The 19487-nt window shown below is 40.8% G+C and overlaps 2 protein-coding genes and 1 pseudogene across 2 annotated transcripts in view; all 3 read left to right on the top strand.

The window, feature by feature from the left end:
- The window catches only part of PSTPIP2 (proline-serine-threonine phosphatase interacting protein 2), an 84805-nt gene extending 68194 nt beyond the window's left edge, over nucleotides 1-16611 (top strand). Inside the window, exons 6-14 of the mRNA XM_059894680.1 lie at nucleotides 2615-2677; nucleotides 9305-9403; nucleotides 9979-10024; nucleotides 10847-10926; nucleotides 12862-12960; nucleotides 13917-14013; nucleotides 14133-14214; nucleotides 15452-15486; nucleotides 16554-16611. Of these exons, the coding sequence (XP_059750663.1) occupies nucleotides 2615-2677; nucleotides 9305-9403; nucleotides 9979-10024; nucleotides 10847-10926; nucleotides 12862-12960; nucleotides 13917-14013; nucleotides 14133-14214; nucleotides 15452-15486; nucleotides 16554-16603 (651 nt within the window). The 3' untranslated portion in view covers nucleotides 16604-16611. The remainder of the gene's footprint in view (nucleotides 1-2614; nucleotides 2678-9304; nucleotides 9404-9978; nucleotides 10025-10846; nucleotides 10927-12861; nucleotides 12961-13916; nucleotides 14014-14132; nucleotides 14215-15451; nucleotides 15487-16553) is intronic.
- An 864-nt stretch (nucleotides 16612-17475) lies between these two features.
- On the top strand, nucleotides 17476-17914 carry LOC132347630 (protein preY, mitochondrial-like; annotated as a pseudogene).
- LOC132347631 (phosphatidylinositol N-acetylglucosaminyltransferase subunit Y-like) lies at nucleotides 17839-18673 on the top strand. The gene has a single exon (XM_059894345.1). The coding sequence runs from the start codon at nucleotides 17922-17924 to the stop codon at nucleotides 18135-18137; it is 216 nt and encodes a 71-aa protein (XP_059750328.1). The 5' UTR covers nucleotides 17839-17921; the 3' UTR covers nucleotides 18138-18673.
- The last annotated feature ends 814 nt before the right edge of the window (nucleotides 18674-19487 follow it).

Raw genomic sequence — 19487 nt, 5'->3', positions numbered from 1 at the left:
AAGGTGCCAGCTGAACATGCAGCGGGGACACTTAACCTAATTTATCGGTCTGGGGAGGCCTTCTGGAGGCAGCGACCTTGAAGCTAAAGCCAGCAGAGTGAAAGGCAGTGTGGGTGAGGGCAGAGTGAGAGGAGTCTCTCACCCCTGGAGGTTGGCAGGCAGGGAGGGATCTTCAGAGCCACTCTCAGGAGGCTTGACATTTTAGGTGCTGGAGTTCCGTCCCAGCCCAGAACGTCATGCCTGACAAAGGCAGCATGTGGTCAGTCATTCTCTCCTTTGGTGCCCATATTAAGATAGGGACGATCACAGCAGAATGTTCTGCCTATGTCGAGAGCAGTCTGCAAAGGGAACCTCTTTGGTCGTGCAGGTTGTCACTTCCAGTTTTCAGAGTACAGTCCGAATGTATGTAGACAGACAAACAGACCACTTAGCAGCTCTGTCAGTAATTTACTGCAGGGTCACTTGGGTCATTTATAAATAACTTCTTCCTTTTCCCCTCCCTCTTGCTTCTCCCCACTTGATAGCATAGAGGATTGTGTTTTTGCACTATTTTGTGTTATTGATAACAAAACATAATCAAATTTCTACTGGAGGTGGTCTAAGCAGAAAGAATGAGTCCTAGAAGAAAAACTTCCCCAAGGAGTCCTGAAAGAGGGGACTTCCCTGGCAGTCCAGTGGTTAAGACTCTGCACTTCCACTGCAGGGGACACGGGTTCGATCCCTGGTTGGGAAACTAAGATCCCACGTGCTACATGGTGCGGTCAAAAAAAAAAAAAAAAAGAGTCCTGAAAGAGAACTCATGACTTTCTGGGGTCACTATGAATAGGCCACCCTACAAGTGAGTATGGACATGAGGAGACTTAAATCAAGGTGGTATAGCAGACAGAGCTGGACTGGATGTCACTGAGTGGCCTTGAGCAATATCACCCCATGGGCACTGGGGATCATACCTGTCAGATGAGAGCTGGACTGCTGCTCTCTAAGATCCTGCCGACATACAAGTGCCAGGAATCTTTGAAGGCAGAGAGAAGAATGGTATGAAGTAGAACTTTGTAGACACGCGAGAGGTGCTTGAAGCAGGTGTTACGTAGAACTTGGAGATAAGGAGGCCTGGCTTGGGCCATAAACTATAAATTAATAGCGGCTGCTGAACTGGAAGAATGGCAGTGTGTATATTCGGACTAGAAAGGACCACGGATGGACCGACATTGCTAATTGATCTGCTCTGTGGAGCCTGGGAAAATCAGGGTTTACTATTATGAATAAACCCTGCCCCTCCTGGCAGAGGCACATAGATGCTCACGTGAGCCACACAGCTCCCTGTCTTTGATGGCAGGGAGCTGCCCATGAGTCTTTCCCGGTCGGGTCACGTTGGAGCCCTGTCTGTTCTCCATGTCCTTGGAGCCTCCTTGGGACCATTAGCTACCTCCTGGTCCCTCAATTTCAGCTGGGCTGGAAGATGGCTGTTCTGTTCCCTGAGGGTCCCTTGGGGCTCCCCCAAGGGAGTTTCGTGTGGTCCACAAAGTTCATATTTGAAGTGAGACCATCCCAAACCTTCCATCCAGATATCTTGAAAATCCATCCATGTTTGTGTGCTATGGTAACAGACAAAAACTTAGTTTTCCAGAAGAGAAATATTTTAATATCATTTTTCAACATTATTTTGCATTATATAATTTTGTACAAGAGCAATGCCATAGCTCATTTTGAATTATTGCGTTTCTTGGCCTTTTATATACCCATTTGGTTTTAAAGAGCTATCATAAGGATAATGATAGTTTTGGATAATGATTAGGAACAAGGGCACAGGAGTCTGGCTGTGCCCAAATCCCAACTCTGCTACTTGTTGAGAGTATTACCTTGGGTGAGTTAATCCATCTCAGTTTACTGTCAAGAAAATGGGGATGAGTACTCACAGTTGTTGTGATGCATGAAAGCTGCTTAGCACGTAATAGTGCTTAATAAATGGGAGCTACTATTATGTCTGAGAGCTACATTGTTATTATTAGCTCCATTATTTTGACTAATAAAAGTATTAACATCACAGCCACAGCAAAGAAGTTGCTCCCAAGTGAACTTGAAGAGTAGCTTACCTTTCCTGGATTAGATGGAGTAAAGAGTAGGGGAACAGCTTCTTTTAGCTGTCCCACAAGCATTTCTTCCCTTCATACTGCTTGGGCTCCTTGCTGGTGAAGGACGTGCCATTGACAGATGCCACAGAAGTGAATGTTTCTGAGTCTTTAACTGTGCTGACATAGGCTTACAGAATAAAAACCCCTTTTAAAATATAAATGGTGCTTTAACAAAGTTTTAAAATCCCTTTTTGAAACCTAAGTTCCTTGATTCCAGATTTACTGATGAGAATACTCTAAGACGATCAGTGATTCTCAATAGTGGCTGGTGGCCACCCAGGTTCAAAGGTGGGCAAATTGTTCAGCTTTTCTGTGCTGCAGTCTCCTTATCTGTGAAATAGGAGTAATAATAAATAGCACATCTACCCTCTGGGTTGTGTGAGGACTAATTGAGATAAACCACGTTGAACACTCGGCCCTCAAGATAAGCTGGTGTTAACAATTGGTTTTGATTATTAATAGTGCCTGTTCTCTCTCCACAGACGGAGCTTATAATGGATGCTGCCCATAAACAAAAGGGCTTACAATTCAAGAAAACCATGGATGTGAGTCTCACTATGTTGCCTTTTTTTTTGTAATGGTGACATTTTCTGATATCCTGTGCTATGTATCAACATATTCCTGAAAATAACATTAGTGCAGTGTTTTAGAGAACACAGCTTTTGGTGGTTTGACTTTCTATTTAAGGCCTTGGAAAGGGTGAGGATGAAATCAGACAGAAGAAATACAATGATGTTATCTTTCTGGCAACCTGGGAAGGTATAGCAAGTCAACTTAAATATTTCAGACCAGGGCATGATGTCTTTATGATGTCTTTTATCTTGTTGGGTTTGAGCTTCTTCCCTGTTAAGACTGTTTTGATCTTGATTTCTTACCTATTTTTATTGAGTTTTAAGATATCTGCCAATAGTAAAAGCCTCCTTTACTTTAAGTAATTTATTTTAAAAATGCTTAACAAGATAGAACTAAGAGAAGTTGCTGGGGACCTCACACTAGCTTTTCATGAATCTCTTAACAATGAAACTTTGTTACTGGAACATCTGTGATGCCATCTTTGTACAGAAGTATCATCACGATATTCTGTGACTATGACATCACATCTGGTAACTTGGTCAAAAAAGAAAATGTCACCAATGTTGATGGCGTATGCAATCTGTTCTGCTTTTTTTTTTCTTTGATGCAGAGCACCTGAAAAGCGATTGATAAATAGGGAATGATGTCAGTGTAATGCAGAAATGGTGTTGGTTGATATATGATTACTCCCAGAACTTTTATGTTTTGAGCAATCTAGGGAAAACTCTCTCACAATTAAAGAGAAAGCCTTATTGAAATATAATTTTCCTATTTCCTCTACCTGCATTTAGAGCCATAACAGTGTTAAAATTTTTGCTTCAACTGTCAAAAGTAATTTAGAAAACTCAGAAGAGAAAGGAAGACTATTGTATTTACTCATTTTTTGCTTGGTGTGTGTGTTTTTCTTCTGCTGTTCCAAGGTTTCTTCTTTTATAATTTTCTTTTGCTTGGAGAACTTCTTTAGCCATTCTTCAGGGTAGGTCTGCTAGTGATAACTACTCTTAGTTTTCCTTTAGTGATTTCCTCTTCATTCTTAAAGGATATCTTCACTGGGTATAGGATTGTGTGTTGACAGTTCTTTTCTTTCAGTACTTGAAAAATGTTGTGCCACTTCCTCGTGGCCTCCAGAGTTTCTGATAAGAAAGCTGCTGTAATTCAAACTGATTTTCTCTTATGGATAAGGTGTCATTTCTGCTTTAAGATATGATATTTTCTTTTTTTAGTTCTCAGAAGTTCACCTCCATGTCTTGTCATGGATTTCTTTGGCTTTATCTTGTTTGGGGTTTGGTCAGCTTCTGGAATCTGTAGGTTTATATCTTTTGCCAAATTTGGAAAGTTTTCAGCTATTCTTTCTTTTTTTGAAACTTTTTATTTTATATTGGAGTATAGCTGATTAACAATGTTGGGATAGTTTCAGGTGCACAGCAAAGGGACTCAGCCATACATATACATGTATCCATTCTTCCCCAAGCTCCCCTCCCATCCAGGCTGCCACATAACATTGAGCAGAGTTCCCTGTGCTATACAGTAGGTCCTTGTTGGTTATCCATTTTATTTTTTAAAAAAATATTTATTTATTCATTTATTTATTTAGGCTGTGCCAGGTCTTAGTTGCAGCATGCGGAATCTTCATTGCAGCATGCAGGATCTTTAGTTGTGGCATGTGGACTCTTAGTTGCAGCATGCATGTGGGATCTAGTTCCCCAACCGGGGATTGAACCCAGGCCCCCTGCATTGGGAGCGAGGAGTCTTACCCCCTGGACCACCAGGGAAGTCCCGGTTATCCATTTTAAATATAGCAGTGTGTTAATGTCGACCCCAAACTCCCTAACTATCCTTCCCCCTTGGTAACCATAAGTTCATTCTCTAAGTCTGTGAGTCTGTTTCTGTTTTGTAAATAAGTTCATTTGTATCATTTCTTTTTAGATTCCACATGTAAGGGATATCATCTGATATTTCTCTTTCTCTGTCTGACTTACTTGACTCAGTATGACAATCTCTAGGTCCATCCATGTTGCTGCAAATTGCATTATTTCATTCTTTTCATCAGTCATTATTTCTTCAAGTACTTTTTCAGCCCACCTTTCTCTCCTAGGATTCCAAGGACATGAATGTTAGATCTTTTGTTATGGTTCCAAAGGTTCATGAGGTCCTGTTCATTTGTTTTTCAGCCTATTTGCTCTCTGTTTTTCAGATCAGGTAAATTCTATTGTACTATCTTCCAGTTCACCAATTCTTTCTTCTGTCTCTTCCATTCGTACGTCCATCCTTTCATTTAGTATATTTTTCAGTTCTAAAATTTCCATTTGGTTCTTGTTTATATCTTCTGTTTCTTTACTGAGATTTTCTTTTTCTTTGCTAAGACTATCTATTTTCTCATGTTTCAAGTGTGTTTGCAAATGTTTATTGAATATTTTTATGATGGCTGCCTTAAAATCTTTGTCAGATAATTGTAACATCTCTGTCACCTTGGTGTTGACATCTATTGATGGTCTTTTTTCATGCAGTTTGAGATCCTCCTGGTTCTTGGTATGATAAGTGATAGTCAATTGATTTTGGACATTTTAGGTATTCTGTTGCAAGACTCTGGATCTTATTTAAACCTTCTATTTTAGCTGGCTTCCTCTGACACCACTCAAGCAACTGAGGTGAAGTGCCACCACATTACTGCTATGAGGGGTTCCAGGCCAGGTTCCCCACCTTGGCCTCCACTGACACCATAGGGTCAGTGTGGCCTTGGTACTACTGGGGGTTGATTAAAGTTCTGAATCCCCATTAGACTTCCTCTGACACCACTGCAGCAGGGAGGGGGTGCACCTCATTACTGCCAGGTGGGGGTGGTGGAAGTCCAGGCTCCCCACAGAGTCTCCACTGGCTCTGTGTGTGGGGCTTGTGGGGCTTTGTTACCTCCTGGTGGGAATGAAGGTCCCAGTCCCCTATTGGTCCTTCTCTGATACCACCTCAGCAAGGGAGTTGGGAACCGCATTATAGCCTGATGAGGGTGGAAGTCTAGACTCCCCACTTGGCCTTTGCTGGATGTGTGGTAGGTGGGAGGGGGGCATGGTTTCTTTATGTGGTGTTTGACTGCTGTAGAATGTGGAGGCTTCTGTCCTGCTGTGCTGCCCCTTTTCTGGTCTTTTGGCTAGAGAGGGGAGGTTTTCATTGAGACTTTCTTTTTTGTTTATGCTCATTGGCATTTCTTGGTTGTCTGCTGCTTTGGCATTCATTCTGTGATATAAGGCCCAAAGAAAACCCAGGGCACTCACTTCTAGGTTTCTCTTTGAGATCAAGGACATTAGCTAATCTGCCTTCTTCTCTCCACCTTTCAGAATCTTATGTTTGTTTTATGTAGAATGTCCAGGGGTTTTAGTTATACTTGTGTGGAGGAATAGGGAAGAGTACATCTGCTCCATCTTCTCTGGAGCCCATATAACCTTTTAAAAAGATATTTTACGATATGCTTTTAGAGCCATAAATGTGATCATACCCCATCAATCTTACGCTAAGAATCTAAGACTCTTATCTTTAGGAAATCATCCAAAATAAGAAAAACAAAATGCACTACCGTGTTCACTACCTATAATGAAAACTATAATGTAAATGATTTAGTGACAAAAATGGAGAAAGATTAAATTGTGTAACCTTTAAAAATATGATTATGAGGACTATTTAACAACAGAGAAAAAGTGCTTAATATGTCATATTAAAAAAAATAATGCAAGAAAGAGAAAGATTGATAACTGACATTAAAATTTAAGACTTTTTGGGACTTCCCTGGTGGTCCAGTGGCTAAGACTGAGCACTCCCAGTGCAAGGGGGCCCGGGTTTTTTCCCTGGTCAGGGAACTAGATCCCACATGCCACAACTAAGAGTTCTCAGGCCACAACTAAGAGTTCACAAGCTGCAACTAAAAAATCTTGTGTGCAGCAACTAAGACCCAGTGCAGTCAAAAAAAAAAGTATAAAAAAAATTTAAGACTTCTTTAGAGCAAAAGAAAAAAATATCATCTTATACATGATATCAAATGGGGAAAAATATTAGTAACTTATATAATTTACAACCAGTTAGTGTTCCTAGTATAGACTGAACTCTTAAAAATCAATTAAAATGAAGAATGCTCCAAAAAAAAATGTAGGTAAAAGACATGAAGTAGAAATGACATATCACCTTAGTAATGAAATAAATACAAATAAAACAAGGCATATGCCAACATTCTCAACTCTAGTATTAGAAAAGGTTAAAAACATTGTCTTATTTTGGTGTTGGTAAGAGCATGAGGCCATATACCCTCACATACGTGTTTATAGGAGTATGAATTAGTGAAAACAATTACACTTCTAGGAATCCAACCTGTAAATTCACACTACCCAAAATAAAAATCAGAGTATTTTTATGTTATACAAAATGGGAGATAAGGTAAATGTCCACCAGTAGAGAGTTGGTTAAGAAAATTATGGCATATATATATGTATGTGTATATATTTACAACCATTAAAATTGTTCAGCTACAGCACAGCAAAGGAAACCAGAAACAAAAAGAAAAGATAACCCATAGAATGGGAGAAAATACTTGCAAATGAAGTGACCGACAAGGGATTAATCTCCAAAATATTCAAACAGCTCATACAGCTCAATAACAAAAAAACAAACAACCCAGTCACAAAATGGGCAGAAGATCTAAATAGACATTTCTCCTAAGAAGACATACAGGTGGCCAAAAAGCACATGAAAAGATGCTCAACATCACTAATTATTAGAGACATGCAAATCAAAACTACAATGAGGTATCACTTCACACTAATCAGAATGGCCATCATCAAAAAATCTACAAACAATAAATGCTGGAGAAGATGTGGAGAAAAAAAGGAATCCTCCTACACTGTTGGTGGGAATGTAAATTGTAATGTGGAGAACAGTATGGAGGTTCCTTAAAAAACTAAAAATAGAACTACCATATCATCCAGCAATCCCACTCCTGGGCATGTATCTGGAGAAAACCATAATTTGAAAAGATACGTGCACCCCAATGCTCATTGTAGCACTATTTACAATAGCCAGGACATGGAAACAACCTAAATGTCCATCAACAGAGGAATGGATAAAAAAGATGTGGTACATATATACAGTGGAATATTACTCAGCCATAAAAAAGAACTAAATAATGCCATTTGCAGCAACATGGATGGACCTAGAGATTGTCATACTGAGTGAAGTAAGTCAGACACAGAAAGACAAATATATGATATTGCTTATATGTGGAATCTAAAAAAAGGGTACAAATGAACTTATATACAAAACAGAAACAGACTTAACAGATATTGAAAACAAACTTATGATTACCAGCAGGGAGAGGAGGGGAGGGATAAATTGGAAGATTGGGATTGACATACACACACTACTATATATAAAATAGGTAACTAATAAGGACTTACTGTATGGCATGGGGAACTCTACTCAATACTCTGTAATGACCTATATTGGAAAAGAATCTAAAAAAGAGTGGATATATATGTATATGTATAACTGATTCACTTTGCTGTACAGCAGAAACTAACACAACATTGTAAATCAACTATACTCCAATAAAATTTTTTTTTAAAAGTGTTCAGCTACAGGCTTCATGCTTGATACAGAGAAATGTCTATAAGATATTGTTGCATAAGAAAAGAATTGTTGCATGAATATCTTATGTGCTTGTAATTAAGAAAAGTTATGAACTTTTGTTTCTGTGTGTGTGTAGCACAGAGAATTATAAGGTTGTTTACTGAAAGGTTAACCCCAACTGAACTGCAGAGGATGCTGAGAAATGTAGGAAAGCACGTGAGATATTTGATGAGCACAAACCATCTCTGCAAAGGTGTCTTGATTCTTAGTCAAGCATTTTTTGGGGGAAGTATCATTTTTATTTATTAGCCAACTGATTCACAGCTTTGCTTTGTTTGAACAAGTTAAGTCTTTGCTTCAAGAGTTGAAACAGAAAATTATTTGATTCACTAACTGTAGTTTGTGAACTGTTTTCATACTGCTGATAGTAATGGTAGCACAGCAGAGACCACGGCCTACTTTTAAACTAGCTAAAACAGAATTCTATAAATCAAGAAGGAACATGACTATCCTTGAGCTACAGAAATGATGGGATTAATGCCCTCCCCACTGTCCACATGCTATGAGGAGGCACGTTAGAATATTGAAACATAGTTATAGTTACCAGGACCAAGTGATTGCATCTAAGTTCTGAGGGTTATGAATATTACATATTCACGTCCTGTAGTTACATAAGTGTTTGATTTTGCCTATTTCAAATTCCATCTTTTGTTTCAGTAAATTTTTAAAGCTCATGTACTTTGTTTTTGCCAAATAGGAGTTGTTACTTCCTTGATCAGGTTGCCACTACATACATGATTTGGAAAAGGGCTGGAGAGACCTTCCAAAGATAGATTAAAAAGAGCGTGTCCTCTGAGTGGCCCCAGTCTAGTGGTGATCAGAGCCCTAATCAGTGTGCCCTCTTCTTTCCTGGGCGTGGGGGGCTGGGGTGGCTGCTCCTCAGGGTCACAGTCTGCTTATCTGTTTTGATCCTCTTTTGGCTCATAACTACAAAGGCAAAGAAGAACTACGAGCAGAAATGCCGAGACAAAGATGAAGCAGAGCAGGCTGTCCACCGGAGTGCCAACGTGGTAAACCCGAAGCAACAAGAAAAGGTACCCGGGAGAGCAGACAGCCTGAAAAATCCGAGATTTACATTTATCAAGCTAAAGCCAATTAATAGTCTTAATAAAAAATGGACTTGCACTCTAAGCTCCTGGCAATACCCTCCTTCAGGCCATTAGAGTCCCCCTAGCCAGAAAAACCCTTGTCCTACTTTGGGGGTTGGGGAAGAGCTAGAGAAGCATAGCCACAGGGGAGGGGGTTCTGAGGCTTTCATCTTTTTTCAAAACTCAGCTCATGTATTCTTTATAGCTAGGCTGCCTCCTGCTTGGGTGTTTTATAAATTTAATTTTATAAAATCTGGATATAAGATGGTCAGCAATCAGAAGGTAGGGAGGGATATGTTTTTAGGAAGATGTAGGGCAAGATGCTTGATGGCTGTTTTCCAATGGCGTTAAGATTAGAGGGCAAGTTGAATGATTAACTCATGAGAGAAGTATAGGTTAGACTTGAACTAGAACTTGTCTCTTCTCAGTTATTGCTTTAAAATCTGTTTTGCCTTTAGAAGCCTAGCCCAGCATTCCTGACCTCTTTTTTGTTTGTTTTTGTTTTTGTTTTGTCCTCACAGCTTTTTGTGAAACTGGCAACTTCAAAGACTGCAGTAGAAGACTCAGGTGAGGGGTCTGGGGGGAGGATTGTGGTGGGGCTTATGTTATCCTAAATCTGTCTGAGAAAGGTACTTTTATATACCATACAATAGTGAGTATATACATATACAGTAGGATTAACAAGGTATGAGAAGGGAAGGAGGGAGAAACAGAGGGAGGGAAGAGAGGGGGGAAGGGAGAGTATATCGGAACCCGGGAGAGTGGGAGGAAGCAAATGAGGCAGCAGTTTCTGGCCATTGCTGCCTTAGGTCTTGCTGCCTGACAGGTGACTGACGGTGGGGGTGGGGGGAGAGGGGGGGTCAAGTGGCAGCTGCTTTGTGACCAGGTGCTCACTCTGATTTATTGGGAACATCTATCTTAAAACCGCTTTTCAGCCCTGATAACTCTTCTCTGCTGTGAAAGAAACATCCAAGTTGTGAGGCCTTGTCAGCACTGAAGTCTAAAATCCAAACCAAGTGTTTGCAAAGGCTTCTAATTCCCAGAGTTTCTTGCTGGAGACAAGCCTCTCACAACCGTGGTCGCTTAAGTTTCTAAATCCAAAACTGAAGTAAGAGGTGGAAGGAAACCCTGGCTGAGGTTCCTTGTCAGCTTTCACTTCTCCTTCCTTGGAGCATTTCTGGCTAATTGCTTGGTTTTTCTTTAAAAAGAATGTGATGCCCACCTTTGCTTATTTTTCACAAAGATATGATAGAGGGTGAGATGTAATTATGGCCTTCCAGCGTTCAGAGCTCCCGGGAGCCCTGTGAGCTCCCGGAGGGGCCTGAGGGCTGGGTCTGCGAGCCCCCTCCCATCCAGTTTCCAGACCCAGGCCCCTCCCCTCCATTGCAGACAAGGCGTACCTGCTGCACATCAACACTCTGGATAAGGTCCGTGAAGAGTGGCAGAGCGAACACATCAAGGCCTGCGAGGTACCTGGAACCCGAAGGGCGGGCCTTCCTTCCTCTACTTCTGTAGAATTACTTGAGGGCAAATTAGAAAGAAACTGTGGGTCCCTCCTAAAAGACTCTTTTCTGCTTTACTTCCTTAATTCCACAATCTAATGGAAAAGCCTGAAATAAGGGCATTTTTATATGGTTTTAAAACATGCAAAGCAATATCATATACATCTTATGGATGCATACATATTGTCAAAATCTGCATAGAAATGATAAAATTTAGGATAATGGTTATCTCTGCGGGAGGAGGAACGTGGTAGAGACTGAAGAAGGCACACAGAGGCTTTAACAGAATCTGAAGCAAATATGGCCAAAAGTTTTGACAAAGCTGGATGGTTGGTATGTGGGTCTTCCTAATATCACTCTCTATGATTCTGTCTACGTGAAATATTCTATAATAAAAATAATGTAATATTCATATACAGTACTTATATACCGTGTATGAATAATAAAATATTTATAGATGAAATAGTGTATTTGCTTCAAAATACTCCAGGGAGTAGGTGAGTTGGTAGGGAAATAGGTAAAACAGTCAGTTGTGAGTGGATAAATGTTTCACCTGGTGATGGGTACATGGGGATTCATTATGCTATTCTCTCTACTCTTGTATATGTATAAAGTTTTACATTATAAGAAGCTTTAAAATGTAATAGTTTTGTAGTCAACATTTAAAAAATACTTTAATGTATAACATCCAATGTTGAATAGTATAGCGTCCACTTTATAGAATAGTTTGATTTTCTATAAGTTGTATTTGCTTATATCCAAAAACTATTGTTCAGGAAGTGACTTTTTTTTAAATTTATTTATTTTTTATTTATTTTTTGACTGTGTTGGGTCTTCATTTCTGTGTGAGGGCTTTCTCTAGTTGTGGCAAACGGGGGCCATTCTTCATCGCGGTGCGCGGGCCTCTCACTATCGTGGCCTCTCTTGTTGCGGAGCACAGGCTCCAGACGCGCAGGCTCAGTAATTGTGGCTCACGGGCCCAGTTGCTCCATGGCATGTGGGATCTTCCCAGACCAGGGCTCGAACCCGTGTCCCCTGCATTGGCAGGCGGATTCTCAATCACTGCGCCACCAGGGAAGCCCCTCAGGAAGTGACTTTTTTTTTTTTTTTTAATTTATTTAATTTATTTTTGGCTGTGTTGGGTCCTCGCTTCTGTGCGAGGGCTTTCTCTAGTTGCGGCAAGCGGGGGCCACTCCTCATCGCGGTGCGCGGGCCTCTCACTATCGCGGCCTCTCCTGTGGCGGAGCACAAGCTCCAGACGCGCAGGCTCAGCAGTTGTGGCTCACAGGCCCAGTCGCTCCGCGGCACGTGGGATCCCCCCAGACCAGGGCCCGAACCCGTGCCCCCCGCATTGGCAGGCTGACCCCCAACCACTGCGCCACCAGGGAATCCCGGAAGTGACTTTTTAAACAACTTTTTTATTAAGGAAATTTCAAACATACACAAGGATGAAAGACAAGTGTAAGGGCCCCCATGTACGCATCAACTAGCTTCAACGATTGTGACCGTCTTGCCAGTTGAATTCACTCATTCTGGGAGGGGGTGAGAAGGAGGGCAACTCTTTGAATTGGAGGCTCTGGCAGGCTGCCCAGGTACAGATGCCCATTAGGCAGTTGGAAATGTGAGCTGGAATTCAGGTTAGAACATTGATGTTTAGGTTCATCATCACCTCTTACCTTCAGAACTATATCCAGTCCTATTTGTGTTAATATGTTATTAGAATCCATTTGCATTCTTTGCCTGAGTAAGAGTTTATGAGCTTCCTTGGTGGTGGGTGGGAGTGCACTAAATGAGACAATAAGCTTACAGGTAATTCAAGGTTGAAATTGTTTCTTAAGTCATAGCCAGTCTAGACAGATGGCCCCTTTCTCTGCATAAGTACATGTAGTTTTGTTTCTATAGGTGTTTGAGACTCAAGAATGTGAACGAATAAACTTCTTTCGGAATGCACTGTGGTTACACATGAATCAGCTGTCACAACAATGTGTCAAAAGTGATAACGTAAGTCAGAGGCATCCACAGAGGATGCTTTGCATAAAGATTCAGTAGAGTGGAAGGAACCATAAACATTTATTAGTTCACCCCCCTCATTTGAGGCCCAGGTAGGTACAGTGACTGGCCCAAGGCCACACGGTGAGTATGGACCCAGATAAACACCTAACCTGCCTGACTCTTGTTTCACTTTACCACCATGACTTTCTCTCTGAGAAATTCAGGGTTAGAGCAGGAGAGCAGAGAAGGGAGACCCAAATGCAGTTTAATTTATGGAAAACAGAGATGTCACAAAATGAATGTGAGTCCCAGAGACTGCTCCAGTCTGAAACGGGGTCACTCCTGGACGGCACCAAGGACGAGCAGACTGAGCCATGCCCAGGCTGACGGTCACTCCAGGGCTCAGGATTTACTTCAGCAGTGTTCCAGGGCCATTAGTGATCCAGGTTTAACTTGTACACAGCAATTGTCATGGGTTCCCAGGTCTCAGAGGGACATGAATCAAATTATCACAACCTTCTTTCCTAAGAAATAGCCACCCTCGCTTAGATGGAACATTCACTTTAGAAGAATAATTAAACACCCAGAAAACAAGTAGGATTGACTGGAAGAACTTTTCTCCTATTGTCTTTGCATTTATGTGTAGAATTGGTCATGGGACTTGGTATCTATTTTCTTTGTCCCATCAGTAGTTTAAAAAAAAAAAAAAATCTTTCCACCAAGGTTTCTGTGCTGCTACAAAAAAAAAATCTATATTTTTTGTCGTCTTCAAAAAAAAATTTAAATGCAGATATGCATCAGAGAAATCCCTTTATATGAGTCCAGGACTTGGGAATGTCTTCTTTTTTCTTTTCAAAGCAAAATTTGGGAAACAGCCATTCATTAAACCTCCTACTTTAATAAGCTGTGTCACCATTTTTATGGACATATACCTCTATATACCTGATTTATCTTCTTTTTGTTAGATGTATGAAGAAGTCCGTAAGAGTTTAGAAATGTGCAGCATTGAGAAGGACATTGAGTACTTTGTGAATCAACACAAAACTGGACAGGCTCCACCAGGTGAATGGATCTGTGGGGTGGGGGGTTAATTAAGCAGTTCTATTAGTCTTTCTTGTCACAGGTCATTGAGAATGGAAGTCATCAGCCTCTTAATGTGTTATGTCTTGATAATTCCCTAGCACCCATCGTGTACGAGAATTTCTACTGCCCCCAGAAGAATGCAGCCCCACCAGGAAAGCCTACGGGGCCTAACTTGGCAAGGTAATATCCAGCTTTCTTTCACATGAAGAAAAGTACTTTGGGGGACTTCCCTGGCGGACCAGTGGTTAAGACTTCGTGCTTCCACTGCAGGGGGCGCAGGTTTGATCCCTGATCAGGGAACTAAGATCCCACATGCTGCAGTGTGGCCAAAAAAAAAAAAAAGAAAAGAAAAGTACTTTTAAAGAACATTTTTATTTTTAGTGTTCCAATTCTAATATGGACGTATTAGAATCAGGACATATCTACCATTGCATTTGCTTAGTGAGGCTGCTAGGTTTTTGGAAATAGCATTTTTAGGACAAATGTTAAATGGGTTGTACTAGTCATAGTTCAAGGGGGATTGTATCATGCTTGAGTGTAATTATTATTACTCATGCATGAATCCTATACCTTTCTTGTAGAAAGCAAGAGTTGGCAAACTCTGGCCCCCTGTGAGTCAAATCTGACCTACCTGTTTTGGTAGGGCCTGCAAGCTAAGAATAGTTTTCATGTTTTTAAATGGTTGAAAAAAATTGAAAGGATACTATTTTGTGACATGTGAAAATTACATGAAATGCAAACATCAGTGTCCATATGTAGAGCTTTGTTAGAAGATGACTGCACTCACCTGTTTCCATTCTGTCTACGGCTGCTTTCTCATTGGAGCTGAGTAGTAATGAGATAGAAATGCTGTGTGGCCAGCAAAGCCTAAATCATTTGCTTTCCGGCCCTTTACAGAAAAAGTTTGCTGCCTTGATATAAAGGATTCTGAGGGAAGAGAAACTTCTGTTTCATATATACAGTCACCTTGAAGTCTAAGCTGTTGAATTTTCAGTCCAGTTTTTAAAAAGATCAGGGAGTGTTTGAGGGGGAAGTGCAAGTTCATCACCAGTGTTGAAGAATGCCAAGCGCTGCTCAAAGCGGTAACTTTGAATTAGTTCCTTTAACCCTGACAGCAAGGTGGGAACTGTTTGACTTCCCATTTTGCATCAAGGCGATCAGAAACTCTTGCCCACGTGACCACATGACTGAGATTTCTGGGCTGCGGGGCAGGGCTGTGTGCATCCTGCTTCCCAGCATAACGTAGTGTCTGCAGCCTGGATCCAGGAGGTCAACGCTGCAGAGCTTTTGCTTCATCTTCTTAACCCTCCAGAGCAGAAACCAGATCTGATTAGCATGCGGTGTTTGTAGAGTGAAGTAGAAATTTAGAAAAATAACAAGAACTTACCTGAAAGATTTTGGTTTTCATTTCTTACAGGAGAAGACCTCTCCCAATTCCTAAAAGTTTACCAGGTAAAGACTGTTTGAAATCTTAGGTCAGGTATTATTTAAGGTTGAGTAGCTAGAATTTTGAAATAAAAGGAAAGAAGGGAATAAATAGAATCAGATTTCCAAGAGAATGAACCTATTATTAGAAACTGTAATACTGTTTGTCACAGAGTGGAATTTGGTAATTCATGGTCTATTTTATAGCTTATCCAAGAGAATTCAGCTACTCAAGTACCAAAAGAAACTTACTAGGCATTCTTACGAAGAGATTATTTCTCTTATTTCTCCTATTATTTCTCTCTTGGACCATGAGAACAGCAAAACTGAGATATAGTTTCCTTTGGATTACACAGAAATATAATTTATAGAAGATGTCTGGAAACATGTAACCTAATATTATGTATTTTGTACACTGCCTATAATTGGCTCTTTCACTGAGCACCATGGTCTCTTTTTCTCTCTGAACTCCTATGATACCTCTGGGAGAACCACACACTTAATGCTTTTTGTTAATTTGTATTTCCTGGATAATTACAAGACCCTTAAGGGCAGGCACTTTGTTTTCTCCTGAATCAGTCGCAAAACATAACACAGTATTGGGCACATAGTAGGTGCTCAACAAATACCTATTATTTGAATAAAAGAAAGATATGCCTATATTAAAGAGGGAAGAGACATCTTGGGCTGCATTTAGCATCTTAGCAAAAATTTAGTGACTGAAAAAAATTTAGTGGCTGAAATTACATCTTTGAACTAGATAAGGATTTAAGTTAATTGATTTCTTGTTACCTTATAATTACCACTTGATACTGTGGGACTTAACTTTTGTCCATTTTTGAAGATGATTTTACGGTGGGGACTGCTATCTGAGCATGGTTGAAAAATGGCAAAGAAATCATAATAAGGATTTCCAATATGTTTTCTGACTTGTAGTTATGACTATTATTTGTAGGTTTTGTTGCCAGATATGTTTTCTTCTTACAAAATGGCAGTCACCAGACTCTGAGTGGGATGCCTTGATTTGAAAAGGGCTAAGATATTATCATGAAAAAATGTTAACTTAATGTTGCTCTGTGTTCTGCCCTTTGCAGATGACCCTGATTATTCTTTGCTTGATAACTACAATTTGATCTATCAGTAACATGAATGGTAAGAACCTTTCATCTTCACAGAATCAAGTTGCGTTTAGACTGGTGATTGTATTTTTGAAGTCTTTGAAGCTTCTTTATAACATCACTGCGGGCAAACAAGGCCTTGCATCAGGCCTTGCACTGGTTGGCATGGTGCCCCTGCAGGATGGCCTCTGGTTCCCACAACTGAAAGGGGACCGAGACCACTCCATACCTACTTAAATGAGGGTAATTCCCCTTCTTTATTCTGTAACTCTTTATTTGCTCTTATTAATCCCTTTCATGGCTATTACACACCTATACTTAAGGCAGTGCTACAAACAAATACACCTACTCCTCACTGTTGAAGTAATTTAGCCTCTAGTGCTCTCCCCCATTCCCCAAAGGGGAAAAGTCAAGTAAAAAGAAGTCAGTGAAAATAAGGCAGGTGATATCATGCTCAGCAAATACACAAGAGCATTGAAAGGGTCATCCTGCACCAGATTATTAGTGCTCTGAACTAGTTAGTAAACCAGAGGGATTCCTAGAGCCCAACTACTAAGCCAGCTGTGGCTGCAAAGGTGATTCTTCCCATTTGGCACTCAGGAGCTTGCAACATGCCCCAGGTCAATATCAGTCTTCACAGCTGGAAGGAATAGCTCTGAAGCCAAAACAGCAATACTAAATGAAACTCATCACGAACTGTAATTCTTTTAACCCAAATGGGCATATATATGCATATATGAGCAAAGAAAAAATCTTAAAGGATATCTTCCTAAACAGATAATAGTTTTGCTTTTTGCTCATCCATGTGTTCTAATTTGTCTACAATGAAAATGTGTTACTTCTTTAATTACAAACTGTTTTAAAGGCAGCGGCGCGGGTGGTCACGGGCCGCCAGGCCATGCCGCGCGGAGCTTGCGGCCGGCTTGCTCGCCTCAGCGCTGCGGGGGGACACGCGCACAGCCGCCCGCGGTCGCCCAGAGGTGTGTGCACGCGTCCGTGTCACGGCCGTCCCCAGACCAGAGCGAGCGGACGCGGGAACCGCCCCGCGTCTTCGACCCAGCGCTGCTGGAGTTCCTGGTGTGCCCACTCTCCAAGAAGCCGCTCCGATATGAAGCATCGACAAATGAACTGATTAACGAAGAGTTAGGAATAGCCTATCCAATTATTGATGGGATTCCTAATATGATACCACAGGCAGCTAGGATGACACATCAAAATAAGAAGCAAGAAGAAACGGAGCAGCATTAGATCATACGTAAAAACGACCACACACACAACTGAATTTTCTAAATACCATCCACGTTTTAAAAAGTCAGAGTGGCGGGTAATCAGTGGAGGGGAAGAATGTTTCTGTCTCTTCCTACGTTGACTGTCCTTATTCCGTTGGTCTCGTTAGCAGGGCTGTTATACTCGGCCTCCGTGGAAGAAAGCTTCCCACAGGGCTGCACTAGCACAAGCAGCCTGTGCTTTTACAGTCTGCTCTTGCCGATTACCATACCCCTTTCTGTGTTCTTCCACCTTTGGACTTGGATGGGTATTAAACTCTTCAGGCATAATTAATACAACCAGAGCCAAGACGGTATATCCTAAGGATAGGCTTGAGTGTCTGCCTCTGAAAGCTCAACTACGTGGAAATACTGGACACCCACTTAATGTGCAAGAAAGATGCTTTGCCTAGCTTCTGTCAGAAGTTTAGGATTAGGGGAGGCTTAAGCTGCAGAGGCTTCTTTATTGTACTTTGGTTCTGCCCTTGTTTTTTGAAGGTTCTTATTTATACCTGGGGTATCAGGAGAAACATTTCAACAGAGTGTCTTGTTGGAAATTAATAGCCCCAGCCATCATCTGATGACTTTATGCCTTATCCCATTCATAATTAAAAGTTACTAATTTGAAATCTTATATGTTTATTTTACATTCAGAGTCTGGTAAAGTCACATGTTAAGGATGACTGAAATAATTCCAGAGGAGCTCTGTTGGGGTATTTGTAGAGAAATGGATTTGAACTAATGTGGTATAAAACTGTAATAAAATGGAAACTTCATGTATTTGCCAAAATTCTGAGTTTGTAAAATTACCTTCATTTCTTTGGCATCACATGCTTACATTAATAATAAAATAAGATATTGACATTTTCCATAAAACAATTTGTAGTTTTGTGGGGTTTTTAATCCCCCTTTGGTCACTAGAGTGTGATTCTAAGGAAGAGAAAATGTAAAATATTCTAAATTTTAAACTTAGAATATTTAGAGAGACACATAATAGCCAAAATAGAATAATTTCCCAGGAAAGTATGTGCCTCTGGAGGTAGAGGTGGGGTTGAAAGGTTTGCAAATAGCTAATTGTGTCCTATTGAGTTGAGGGCTACGTTTTGAGGCACATTTCAGTTTATTTTCCTGCCACAGGAGACCTATTTAAATAGCACTACTAAGGGCATGAGCATTTTACACATTAATAGTTCCTGATTTTCCAGAACTTTCAACAAGATTGATGAGTACAATAACTCTTTCAGAAGTGTAACATAAATATTTCAGTAGTTACCCTAAAGAAACCTAAGAACTGAATATAACCTTAACTGATTCTTAACAGAACCTTAAAGTAGTTTAACAGAACCTTTAGATAGTGATTCTTCCCCTTCAAAAGACAATTAAAACGAGGTTGGATGTGTTTTCTGTTGCATTAATTCAATGTATATACTGTAGTACAAGTCATGTTTTAAAAACTACTCTATGGCAAGGACTTCCCTGGTGGCACAGTGGTTAAGAATCCGCCTGCCAATGAAGGGGACACGGGTTCGAGCCCTGGTCCGGGAAGATCCCACACGCCGCGGGGCAACAAAGCCCGTGCGCCACAACTACTGAAGCCCACCCACTCTAGGGCCTGCGTGCCACAACTACTGAGCCCACGTGCTGC

Source organism: Balaenoptera ricei, chromosome 14 (genome assembly GCF_028023285.1).
Source record: "Balaenoptera ricei isolate mBalRic1 chromosome 14, mBalRic1.hap2, whole genome shotgun sequence".
Taxonomy (NCBI): Eukaryota; Metazoa; Chordata; class Mammalia; order Artiodactyla; family Balaenopteridae; genus Balaenoptera; species Balaenoptera ricei.
This window is presented reverse-complemented; position numbering and strand designations above follow the sequence as displayed.